Source organism: Pyrus communis, chromosome 12 (assembly GCF_041283825.1).
Source record: "Pyrus communis isolate YQ-2024b chromosome 12, ASM4128382v1, whole genome shotgun sequence".
Lineage (NCBI taxonomy): Eukaryota > Viridiplantae > Streptophyta > Magnoliopsida > Rosales > Rosaceae > Pyrus > Pyrus communis.
The window spans coordinates 18,963,755-18,976,497 of record NC_142576.1 but is presented as its reverse complement, the minus strand read 5'-3'; the positions used below and the strand labels follow the sequence as shown (position 1 = coordinate 18,976,497).

At 39.1% G+C, this 12,743-nt stretch overlaps 2 protein-coding genes across 2 annotated transcripts; one reads left to right on the top strand and one right to left on the bottom strand.

Annotated features, from left to right (window-relative positions):
- The first annotated feature begins 2,487 nt into the window (after positions 1-2,487).
- LOC137744484 (ABC transporter G family member 12-like) lies at positions 2,488-5,802 on the top strand. The gene is made up of 7 exons (XM_088681523.1): positions 2,488-2,552; positions 2,704-2,829; positions 2,912-3,032; positions 3,194-3,487; positions 4,666-4,943; positions 5,075-5,182; positions 5,344-5,802. The coding sequence occupies exons 1-7, from the start codon at positions 2,541-2,543 to the stop codon at positions 5,701-5,703; spliced, it is 1,299 nt and encodes a 432-aa protein (XP_088537649.1). The 5' UTR covers positions 2,488-2,540; the 3' UTR covers positions 5,704-5,802.
- Positions 5,803-5,967: 165 nt separating this feature from the next.
- On the bottom strand, positions 5,968-11,692 carry NTRC (NADPH-dependent thioredoxin reductase C). The gene is made up of 10 exons (XM_068486009.2): positions 11,407-11,692; positions 11,060-11,261; positions 10,803-10,908; positions 9,832-10,097; positions 8,579-8,858; positions 7,761-7,868; positions 7,244-7,330; positions 6,985-7,089; positions 6,704-6,834; positions 5,968-6,328 (listed from the first exon to the last, which is right to left on the bottom strand). The coding sequence occupies exons 1-10, from the start codon at positions 11,618-11,620 to the stop codon at positions 6,268-6,270; spliced, it is 1,560 nt and encodes a 519-aa protein (XP_068342110.1). The 5' UTR covers positions 11,621-11,692; the 3' UTR covers positions 5,968-6,267.
- Between the last annotated feature and the right edge of the window lie 1,051 nt (positions 11,693-12,743).

The following is a 12,743-nucleotide window of genomic DNA, read 5'->3' as shown; positions in this document are numbered from 1 at the left end:
AATTAAAGACCCAAATAATGTGTGTTAATTTTTGTATGCCTGCAATATTTCAGTCATATGTAACTCAAGAGGGTTTTTTCCTGGGATCACTCACAGTCAGAGAAACCCTAACATATTCAGCTTATATAAGGCTCCCTTGTAAAATGACCAAAGTGGAGAAGAATGAGGTGGTAGAAAACACTATCACAACAATGGGGCTTCAAGATTGCGCTGGAAGTAACATCGGAAACTGGCATTTGAGAGGCATAAGTAATGGAGAAAAGAGGAGACTCAGCATATGTATTGAAGTACTTGTTGTGCCTTGACCGTTCGTTAGTGCGGAACCGAGATTCAGATTACAACCTCACCAAAATCACACACAGTTGAACAAAATAAAATACAAGAAATAAAGACACCGAGAAATTTACGAGGTTCGGCAAAAACCTGCCTACGTCCTCGGAGAGATATTGCTCTTCACTATGAGAAAAACAGTACAAGTTACACATGAGTTAAATCGACATAACCCAATCCCATATCCCTTGTACACCCACTCACAGAATTTTCCCAAGAGCCTCACTCTACCCCAAAAGTTCTTTCACAAGAGATCTTTCACTCTAGCTCTCTTGATTTCTCTCACCCTTACCCATGGTAGAGCCAAATGCTCTCACCATCTCTTTGGATGCTTTACATCTCTTCATCCCTCTACAACTCTCTCTTCACCCGTGCCCCTTCTTATGCCAAATAATTATGGCTTTGAAAAAGCCACAAAACATGGAGCAATTTAAGCCACAAAACAAGCCACAAAACAAGGAAACATAATCCTCATCATGATGTTCCCTCATCACTATTGTTTTGTTTCCTAGCCTAATTTGGCCACTATCCAACAATCTCCACCTTGGCCAAATTGTACCAAAGTCCATTGGCCTTACGTACCAGCATGCACACTCTGAATCCACCTCGTTGGTCCTGTTCCGATTCAGTTACTGCCAATGCATGTGCAGCTGCTGCAAGTTAAAAATCACCATTTAGCTTCAGACAGGATCTCAACACATCCTCGTCTCCTCCAGCAGGTTTTCCTCCTCTTCATTGTCTGCAACCTGGAAACTCGTCAGCGCGCCTATTTCCAACAACAACCCATCGAGCCAGACAAAATTCCCACACTTCCTCCTACCTCAGGACCTTCTCATCACCTGTGAATCCCATAGCTCCACCTGCTGCAAAACCCCTGCAACACTTGAGACTAAACATCACCAGGAGAAGTGTTGCTTCGAGTACCTAGAGGGCATACTCAAAGTCTTCCACCACAAACTTGCTAACCCGGCCTTGCACCCGTAGCACTGTGGACCCTTGCCTCCGGAACCGGATCCGAACCTGCTGTCTCTCTCAGATCCTCTTTCCAATTTTCTTCCACGATTTCAACCTTGAATAGCTTAAGCAGTCTTGTGCCCACCATCATCCATGGTCTCTTGTGTGTATCATTCCACACCAAAGAAGCTTGCACCTGCTCCAAACATACTGTTTCTTTCCTTGCAGTAAAGTTTCTCAAGGTTCTCGTACAAATCTGAAAGTGAGGTAAGAAGAAAGAGGCCTTTGTCTTCTTCCTCAACATCAACTTTCGCAGTTGATCCAAGCATCCCTAAACACGGCTTCCATTTCTTCAGGCTTCCATTACTCTCCTTTACCAAGAGCAAAACCGCCTCTCCCTTTAAACTGCTCAACTGAAAATTCCATGGTGAACAACAAATCTGGACCTCCCACGAACCAAAGCCCCCAACCTGGCTCTGATACCAATTGTTGTGCCTTGACCGTTCGTTAGTGCGGAACCGAGATTCAGATTACAACCTCACCAAAATCACACACAGTTGAACAAAATAAAATACAAGAAATAAAGACACCGAGAAATTTACGAGGTTCGGCAAAAACCTGCCTACGTCCTCGGAGAGATATTGCTCTTCACTATGAGAAAAACAGTACAAGTTACACATGAGTTAAATCGACATAACCCAATCCCATATCCCTTGTACACCCACTCACAGAATTTTCCCAAGAGCCTCACTCTACCCCAAAAGTTCTTTCACAAGAGATCTTTCACTCTAGCTCTCTTGATTTCTCTCACCCTTACCCATGGTAGAGCCAAATGCTCTCACCATCTCTTTGGATGCTTTACATCTCTTCATCCCTCTACAACTCTCTCTTCACCCGTGCCCCTTCTTATGCCAAATAATTATGGCTTTGAAAAAGCCACAAAACATGGAGCAATTTAAGCCACAAAACAAGCCACAAAACAAGGAAACATAATCCTCATCATGATGTTCCCTCATCACTATTGTTTTGTTTCCTAGCCTAATTTGGCCACTATCCAACAGTACTTACAAAACCTCATGTGTTGCTGCTTGATGAACCCACCAGCGGCCTCGACAGTGCTTCCTCTTTCTTTGTGATATGGGCACTGAGAAACATTGCTCGTGATGGAAGAATAGTCATTTGCTCCATTCACCAATCTCTTCGACGACCTGCTCCTCTTAGCAGGAGGTGAAACTGTTTATTTTGGAGAAGCAAAGATGGCTGTAAAGGTAAATTTATTGATTACATTGGAGAAGCAAAATATATGGCCGTATTCTGAACCCTGCATTTCCTTTGTAAGATATTGATCGACATGAACACTAATACATTCTCGGCCTTAGAATGATTGCTTGCTAATGGTTTTACACTCTTATACTTCAGTTCTTCGCTGATGCCGGATTTCCTTGCCCAACACGAAAAAATCCTCCAGACCACTTCCTTCGATGCATCAGTTCAGACTTTGACAAAGTTCTAGCAGCTCTTATGCTATCTCAAGGGATTAATTATGTATGTGCACCCTTTTCTTTCTTTTTCTATAAAAAGGTTTAATTTTTCGTGAGTTGAAATGTTTTGGTTATTTTCTTGACAGGCATCTACAGATTCTTTAATTTCCCAAAACAACCTGACAACAGATGAGATCAAAGGAAAGCTAATCAATGCGTACAAGTCGTCCGCATTATCAACAGATGCAAGAAAAAGGATCCGAGAAATCTTGCCCACTGTATGCTGTACTTAATTCAAACTAAATAGAAGAACGGCATACCTGTTAAGCAGAATATATGGAAGTTAATTACTGAAAGACTGTAGGAACGTGCATTTCGTCTTTTATATTATTACTCATATATACTAGTTCCTGACCATGTATAACCACTCTTAACATCGCAGGAAAAACCGGCAGAAAAATCAAACAAGGGAAGTAGTGCCATCTGGTGGAAGCAGCTATGCACATTGATCAGTCGATCTTCAATAAACATGTCTAGAGATATTGGGTACTATTGGTTAAGGAGTGTGTTCTACATACTAATTGCAGTGAGTGCTGGCTCCTTCTTTTTCCACATTGGAACGAACAATCAAGCAATTATTGCAAGAGGAAAGTGTGATGGTTTCATTTATGGTTTAATGATCTGCTTGTCTATTGGAGGCATACCCTTCGTTATTGAAGAACTAAGGGGGCGTTTGTTTGCCCTTACTAAGTTGGACTGGACTGGACTGGACTAGCTATTAGTCCAATACTGTGTTTGTTCCATGCTGGGACTAACATTAATGAGACTAAAGGGAACTAGCATGGACAAAACCCTTCACTAAGAGGTCTTAGCGAGACCCCCCAATAACCATGGGACTAGCTAAGACTATCATCTCTTTCTCGTCCTCGTCATGCTCAACGACCACTCCCGACAGACTCCTCGTCATCTCTGGTCACCTAGATCAATCATTAACTTTCCAACTCTCTTTTAGATCCATTTCACAACCAACTTTCATATAAAATATACCAAATTGAAGCTGGGAGTGACAAGATTACGATTTTACTTGAATCGAGGCTAAAATGTGGTCGAATGTGGCCGGAAAATGGCCTGGAAGTCTCGGCCTGTTTGGGCTTCTTCAAATCCATGACAGATTCGAGCATTCAAAGCTAAGATCTCGGTCCAGGGATGGTGATGAGTTTTTTGGCGGTGCTAACTTCATCCAATTTAATGAGGGTTGGCTGGAAAACACATCGAGAAACCTGCAACTCGTCGGGAAAATTGAAGCCGTGAGGTTCCGTTCGAACAACGCATAGCTAGAGAGGGAGGGAGGACAGAGAAATAGAGACTTGAATCAATAAGGAGTTTGACCAGGAATGAGAAAGAGACATGAATTGAGAGGTCTAAGAGGAAAAAAAAGGGAGAGGGTGGGACGATGAGAGAAGAGGAAAAGAGTGGGACGGAAATGGTAGGAAAAGATGGAGAAAAAGATAAGATCATAATAAAATATTAATAATTTATATATTAAATAATATAATATTAGAATTTGTTATTATCCAGCTTCTTAGTCCAATACTGCACCAAACGCTTCACTAAGTTAGTCCAGTTTAGTCTAGTCTAAGCCAGTCCAGCTTAGTCCTTGAAGCTAATCCAGTCCGAGATAGTCCGGCGCAACAAACGCCCCCTTAGGTAGAGACCGATGAATTCTTATCGAAACTAGTAATGTTAATTGTGAAATGTTCTCTTACTGGACGATATATCTTATGTTGTTAGACTGTGAATCGGAAACAGTAATAACGCGATCAGTTCTATTCTGTGACAACATAAGTCTGGTTAGAGAACATTACCCAATAAAATTTAATCCCGTCTTTTTAAAATCCCATGCAGGTATTTAGGCGGGAAAGACTTGGCGGGCATTATGGCGAAGCTTTGTTTGTGCTCTCCAATTTCCTCTCCTCACTCCCTTTCGTGGTTGGCATGGTGTTCTCTTCTGGAACAATACTATACCACATGGTCAAATTTCACACGGGAATCTCTCATTACTTGTATTTTTGCATCAATCTCTTCTGCTGCATTGCTGTCACAGAAGGAACCGCTTTAATTGCGGCAGCAGTGGTTCCCAACCTCTTGATGGCCATAGGAGCTGCAGCCGGCATAATGGTAAGCCATACCTCGATTCATGTCTCCCAGTCAAAATCATAACAAGTTTTGGATAATGCTAGAGAAATTAATTTTTCCGTCAAGTAATGCTAGAGATATCAATTATTTTCTCATATTTTTTGTACACTTAGGTATTCATGATGATGCCATCTCTTCTTTTCCGGAGGATGGTTGACCTACCAAATTTTTTTTGGCGATATCCCATGTCATACCTCAGCTATGCAGCATGGTCAATACAGGTACGAAGTAGTAAATATTTCCGAGATGCTATGGTCAGTAGTGCACATGAATGGTTCCTGATTGTTCATGCGTGCAATTAACAATCAGAAATTGCTCACGTGTGCATGAGTGACTAACCTTAGCAAAATCTAAATCCTTTCCAAACGCAACTCAACTACAGGGTCAGTACAAGAATGACATGATTGGGCTGGAATTTGACCCTCTAGTGGTTGGAGATCCAAAGCTGAAGGGTGAGGATGTACTCCTTCACTTGTATGGGATAAACCCTGAGGTTTCCAAATGGTGGGATTTGGCTGCTTTGGCATGCTTGTTACTTTGTGTCAAAGTCATCTTTTACTTGGTGCTCAAGTACAAGGAGAGAGCCTCATTGTCTATACATAAACTCTTTGCAAAAGCAACCTTCCAACACCATCCCAAGAGAGGCTCATTGAAGAAGGAGCAATTTGTCTCCTATTCCAAGAGACACACAACTCTTCATCCATTATCTTCTCAAGAGGGTCTTGGATCACCACTTCCATAGTGTGATTGACATTTTTTCTTTTGGCTAGCGATTTTCACATTTCCGTTTTCTCGTTCACTCATTCTCTTGATTCTTCTTCGATTTATCCAGCTCGAGATTCCAAACAATAAAGAAAGGTGAGGAGAGTATGAGGAGACAACAGTGAGAATCACTTCGCTTTTTTTTTCTTCGCTTTTTGTTAACTCACTTTGTATAAGAATAAGGGTGAACAAATTAAAATGAAGGTTTATTAATTTCTCATTGTGAACTATAAGAAAATAAATATTAGCCAAAAGAGCAATTTCGCATTGAGAAATTGAAAGATGGGACTTGTGAGTTCATACTTCGTAATGTAAAAGATGCTAAACCCTACTAAGATTACAATGGAAGGAAATACAAGATCGGAAAATCAAATTCCGTAACGATGCATTGGCAACTCTGCATGTATGGTAATCTACAATGTAGTTGATCAATACAAGCTACAATACTGTGTAAAATGAAGGCCTTACTCAACTAGCCTGTTTGGGAAGAACAAAATTGCACCACAAAATGAGGACATCAGGCAAACTAGAATCTTGAACCTTCTCATTTATTTGCTTGAATAAATTGTCTATACTCGCTTTTCATTTTGACCCCCGATACAGTCCTACAAACAAGCATCAAACAATTAGGGTCACGAACATCCAGAAACCATGTAGATGCAAGTTATATGTGGCAACATGAATATTGAGAAGGGCCTGAACATAAGCTGTCACCTAGCACAGGTAACAGTCATGCCTTTCCACTAAACAGAAATTCTCATTTTCAAATCTTCCAAATCTCGGGACTAAAGCGAAATAAAAGAAGATAGGCATATAAAACACTTCATACCTCATACAACCGAAAAATCACTTAAGGAAATAAGAAATCAGTTTATGCAAACTATAAGAAAATTAAAGCAATGGTAGGTAGCAAGAACTCCATGGCCTAAACAAGTAGACCATACAACAATATGCATGCATGAACAAAATTTTTGACCAACCTGATCATTTCCTTATTTTTGAAGAACTGAACACATGGTGTACCCATAATTCCAGCTGCTTCTGCTACTTCCGGATCTTCCTCAATATCAATTTCAACAAAATGTACATTATGGTCGAATTCATCTATCACCTGACATTAGACAAAGTAAAGCACATCCTCAATTAGTGAGATATTTGGTGAATCAATGACAGACAGCTGTCACTGAAAATGTTAAAGGGCAGACAAACTTCTCTTTCCCAAGTAAAAGTGCACCACCAAGAACTGAACCACAGAACTTACCGTACTAAGAATTGGCTTCAAAGTCCTACATGGGCCACATGTTGGTGCTGTATATAATACACATATAAGCCTTGGACTTTCATGATACAATTTTCGTAGGGCATACTGAAATGCAAAGACAAGAAAAGTTATTATAACTTGAACTCGGAATATAACTACTAAAAGTTCTACAATCAATAAATAAATAAATAAAACTCTTCCATTAGATAATATGTGAACTCATCAGATCATGCTAGCAAATAGGCAAAAGATCACATGCCTGGCCACGGTGCTTTGTAAGAGTAATGTCAAACCCTTCTTGAACATCCCTGCTTGAGGGTTCCTTCTTAGCCTCTTCAGTAACGGGCTGTCAAATGTAAATAGATGAGAAGGATGGTTTTCATGAACAGTGATATCAAAGACTATTACAATTGAATTTCCCAAGAAAACAAAGAGTTATTGGATTAATTCCTCAGCAGGAAAAAATAAAAGCAACACAGTTTTAGTCAATCTTTATTTTGGGCGACAATGTCACAATTAATTTCAGTAATATATGTATAATTGCTAAAAACAATGGTGGAAGTAGACATGGAATTGTGCAGTGGACTTTTTAATCATACAATAATTTAAATGAAAATGATGATGTTTAATCAGAAATTTATATTACAACCAGATGACATTTAGCAAGTACAGGTCTAATAGTATGAGTGTCATATCCATACCTCTGAACACAGTAACATCATCCAGCAGATAAAACATAGAAAAGATAAAGTTAAACTTCAATACAAGTTATCTACCTGGTGAAACTCAATGATGAGATCCTTGCCCACAAGATATCTCTCAACTGATAAAGCGGCAATGCATCCGGACCCTGCTGCAGTTATGGCTTGCCTCCATTCATGGTCCTATTGAGGTACAGGACAAGGGATTACAAATAGTATAATCGATGAGTTTTGCAAATATATAACAAATTTGGGTGATAAAAATAGGTTTGATCTTTCTTCTTTTTTTTTCTTTTCTTGGACTGCAGACCATGGGTTTCAATTTGAATAGCTATATAATTGCTTCATGCCAACCATGTACAGTGGATGTAATGCAGCAAAAATGAACCCAATGGAGAAAAAACACCCTTTCAAACACGCCTATCTGATGCGCTTAATAATTCATAACTTTTTTGTTGTTAAAGAACACATAATAGGTAGGCATCACCTTTCATGATGCTTGTCATAGTTCTAAAATGAATATAATAGCCAACATATGGAATTTCTGGTGAAACTCAATCACTATGTTTCTTCATGAATTTCATAGTATCAGAATTATAGCATACACACTAAAAGTTAAAGCACATTGTAGCATGCACCAGTTTCAGTCAAGTTATAGCATATTTCCCGATTGATCCTACAAGTTCTACTAAATCCTTCAGTACATTCAACAACCAAGTTATATATACTGATTTCAGTTTGTCATCATTGACCTTAAAGTACAATATCTGTATGTACAATGAGGCCACAGCCTAAAGTGAGGCATACAGAAAACATAGGTCCTGAAAGGTCCAGAGCCAGAGCGATTTTATAAAGTGTATCACTATAAAAAGGTTAAGTTTTGGTCAGATTACCTGTACATCTCCAGCAGCGAATACACCTTCAACTGAAGTTTTTGCAGTGCCCTCCTCTACTAAGACGTAGCCAGAACTGTCAAGTTCAACTTGGCCTTCCAACAACTGGCTATTTGGTGAATGACCGATACCATAAAATAACCCCTTTGCTTCAATCACGGATTCCTCCCCACTATCAAGTTTTCGAATTAAAATTCCAGACATCTGCCCCTTTGTATTGCTAATGATGTCCACAGCCTCTGTGTTGAAGTGCAAGGTGATATTTGGATTGTTGTACACTCTGAAACATTCGCGATAAGCAACCTGTTAAACAAACATTTAGGGAGTTGAAAACTCACACATACATTAGTGTTAATTCCATCACCATCAAGCCAGCCAATCAGAATCTATAAAACAAAAATAAGTATCCTGAGATGAACTTTTGTCCATGGCTAAGCAATTGAGGAATGGCTTAAAAGAACAATGACCATGCTACTGCTAATAACTGCACATCCCATTGCGGCTGAGCTATAAAATATTGGCCTTGTGTAGATAATACACAGCTACAATGGAAAATTTTCGACATGAATTATTGAAAATTATCTTAAGGTATAAAGCATTTCTTTTCTACTCCTGAACAAAAAAGCAGCTCTGTTCTAACATGAATTATTTCCTAAATCAAAAAGAAAATAGATGTAAACAAGCTTGACGGAAACAGAAGAAAGAAGCTTATAACAAGAATAAATGAAAAACAACTTTCATAAACAGATCTTCAGACCCTTTTCCAAAACTATTAGAAACTACCTCAACTGATTAGACCTATCACAGGCATTTTATCATCAGACAGATAGCACTTGAGATGGTAAACTACATTACACTCACTAATTATTCAACACATTTCTTTTTCTTGTGAAAAGTACCAATGTGCATATGGAAGTAGAGGGACAATCAAAATTTTGATGAGTATGTAATTTAAGAAAAATTCCGCCATGCTTAAATTTAAATGAACAAATATAATGTTCCTGGATGAAATAACTAGAATTTTATTAAAATGGTTACTACGATACATATTCAACCATCAGACACAAGACACAGAGGAAAAGAAATGTAATTAGATGAGAAAGTAAGCACAACAAACAAACAACTCACTTTAATATATTAGTGGTGTGCACACATGTCTAAGTAATTCGCAGTGACCAACCATACAGTGGAATTTAGATGATTTCCCATAATATCAGAATATCAATGTTAAGAAAAGTTTAATTAACACTAACCTGTCTTGCATTGCTCTAGAAGCCCTTAGTTGATCTCTACGCACAAGTAGATGAATATGACGAGCATATTTTGTGAGGTATAAAGCTTCCTCTGTAGCTGTATCACCGCCTCCAACCACAGCAAGAACTTGGCCCTTAAACAATGGTGATGCTCCATCACAAATTGCACAAGCACTAATTCCCCTACTCCAAAATTCATCTTCACGGGGAATCCTGAGCCGTTTTGCAGTAGCTCCTGTGGCAAAAATTAGACTGTTGCACTTAACCTGAAATGAAAATGCAAAATTAAGAACCAGATAATATGTAGAACAAATGATTATCATTCAGCACACAATCAAAATGTGCAGGTTACCACAGTGGAAAGAGACACATTGTAAATTAGAGACAGAAAAAAAGAATCTAAGCGCTAAAGTTATGAAATCAATAAAGTCATGAAAAGCTGTATCCAATAATACTGATAAAACTTCGGAACTTATAAATCCTATCTATCTATCAACCAATCTAGCGGACTGAATGAAAATATGGAAGCTGATCTATCAGCCGTTGATCAATAAACCTGTGCATTGTTCAGCCAATACCCATCACAGCTGTACATATTTGAAGCTGTCCTTAAATGCATGTTATATATAACATGCTATCAAAAATTTTATACACTTTACTTTTTTTCAGAAGAATCAGAGCATACTTCTTTAGGCATGCATACATTATTTTAGGCCCATTGTCCCTTCTATAAAATGAATGACATTCATAGCTTGAATTGTAAGTGAAATGAAACGAATTCAATTTAAATCTAGGTTCTTTTAGGAAAAATCACATTCATCTAGCAATTAGTATCACTTTTGACACCGCAGAAAGACCATCTCAAGAAGTTCAAAAGAAGCCAATTAAAATCAGTGAAAAGTGTAGTATTGTACAAGCATTTGAAAGTTACAAATGCCTAAGAACAGAACTTGTGCAAAACAATATATCACCTTACGTTCACTGCTCTCGACAGTAAAAGGTCTAGTTTTGACATCAATAGACTCAACATCTTCTTGGTACAACTCTGCTCCCCACCGCTCCGCTTGTTTCCGCATCCTACACAACACAAAAACAAACAATGCTGAGCTTCTTCATCCCCATTCCAGTTGACATTGCAGCTTCCTTAATTAGTCCCACACAGACAATTGGACAATTGGGAATTCAAATCAAGTCAAACGCAGTCATACTTCACACTAGCTCGATTTACCTCTCCATTAAATCCGGACCAGTAATCCCTTCTGGGAATCCCGGGAAGTTCTCAACTTCAGTAGTGGTCATCAACTGTCCTCCCGGACCGGATTGGTACCCCTCGAACACCAGCGGCTTCAAATTCGCTCGAGCTGCGTATATTGCCGCCGTGAATCCAGCCGGACCTGACCCAATTATCACTACATTCTCGATTGCATTTTCTGTGCACGAAACCAATAAACTTCCATCTTTACTCAACCATCAATTTGTACACAACTACAACTAACAAATTGAAAAATCAACCACAAACAAACACAGCAAACTGAACTTCTAGAGAGAGAGAGAGAGAGAGAGAGTTGAGGGGACCTGGGGAGGCAGTGGGGGACTCCGAGGAAGCTCGGAGGGGGCGGGAGCGGGAGCGGAGACCGAGGGAGGGTGGCGGGCGGCGGGAGGGGAGGGAGGCGCGGAGGAAGAAGAGGGTGTGGTGAGGAGGCGAAGGGAGGAGGGAGGACATGGTGGTTGTGACTCGGTGAGTCGGAACGGGTGGGAAGCCGGTTCCTATCTTTACACCCGCGGCCATTTGTTTGAGACCTTACAAATTACACGGACTTGCTGTTATATGCTTTCGATTGCTTCCTCCCGATTCTGTTTTTGTTTTTTGGGAGCTGTGGCGGGGCAGCTCAGGGTTATCCTTACTCGCTCGCCTGCAAGAACCATCCACGCGCTTCTTTTTTTCAATTTTAGTAATAACCAATGTTTAAAATTTCTTCAATACTGTCAATATTTTCATGAAAATATCCTAAAAATTACAGGAAGATATGGAAATGATGTGAAGTCTAAACTTCACCTCATATCGGAGAAACTCTTAAGTTCAAGCTAAAATCGACAAATATTGTTGATATTTTTGACACATATGTTAAATACTGGAGAAACTTTTATATTTCTTTCAAGCCAATGTTTGATGGTCCTTAAAGTTTTGTTTTAAATTTCCATTGAAAGCAATTGACATCGATATTGGATATATCCATTGATATTTACACAAATTTGCATATCCATCGAAATCAGCAAGTCTTCAGCTGGATGTATTTCTTGATTGATGGAAACGCTTCCAGCAACACTAGACATGTTAATGGATTACACAATTTTTTTTCTTTTGGAACAAGACTGATATTATTAATACTCAAATATAAATAGGTACATAATCATCAACAACTAAAATACAATGAGAATGAAGAAAATGAGGGTAATAGTCAACCGCTCTGACCGTAGACATGGTGGCACTAGCACGAGTGTTTTTCCAAGCTGAGTTGTAAAATCTCACCATGAAGTGCAAAGAGAGTTGCAAACCAAAAACACGTGTAAAAAATCAACACTATATCTATTACGATATTAGATCACATGAATAATGTAGCATTTCATACTTGACATTCATACGTCAAAAAATAAAAAAAAAGTTTTCCTTCAAATATTTAAATTAAAGCGGTGAATTTATGCAAAATACCATGAGCGTTATTTTTTAACAAACCCATCAACATTTTACAACATGTGTAAAAATGGAGCGAGTAGAGTTGAAGCTCCAACGAGGCAGTAGTATTGGCACATTTGTACAACCAAGTTGAGTTGTATCCCAAGTTCCAAACGACACTCGTTAACCTCGATAATTGCGCGGTACATGAAATGATTATTTTCCCGTGAACCAGTGG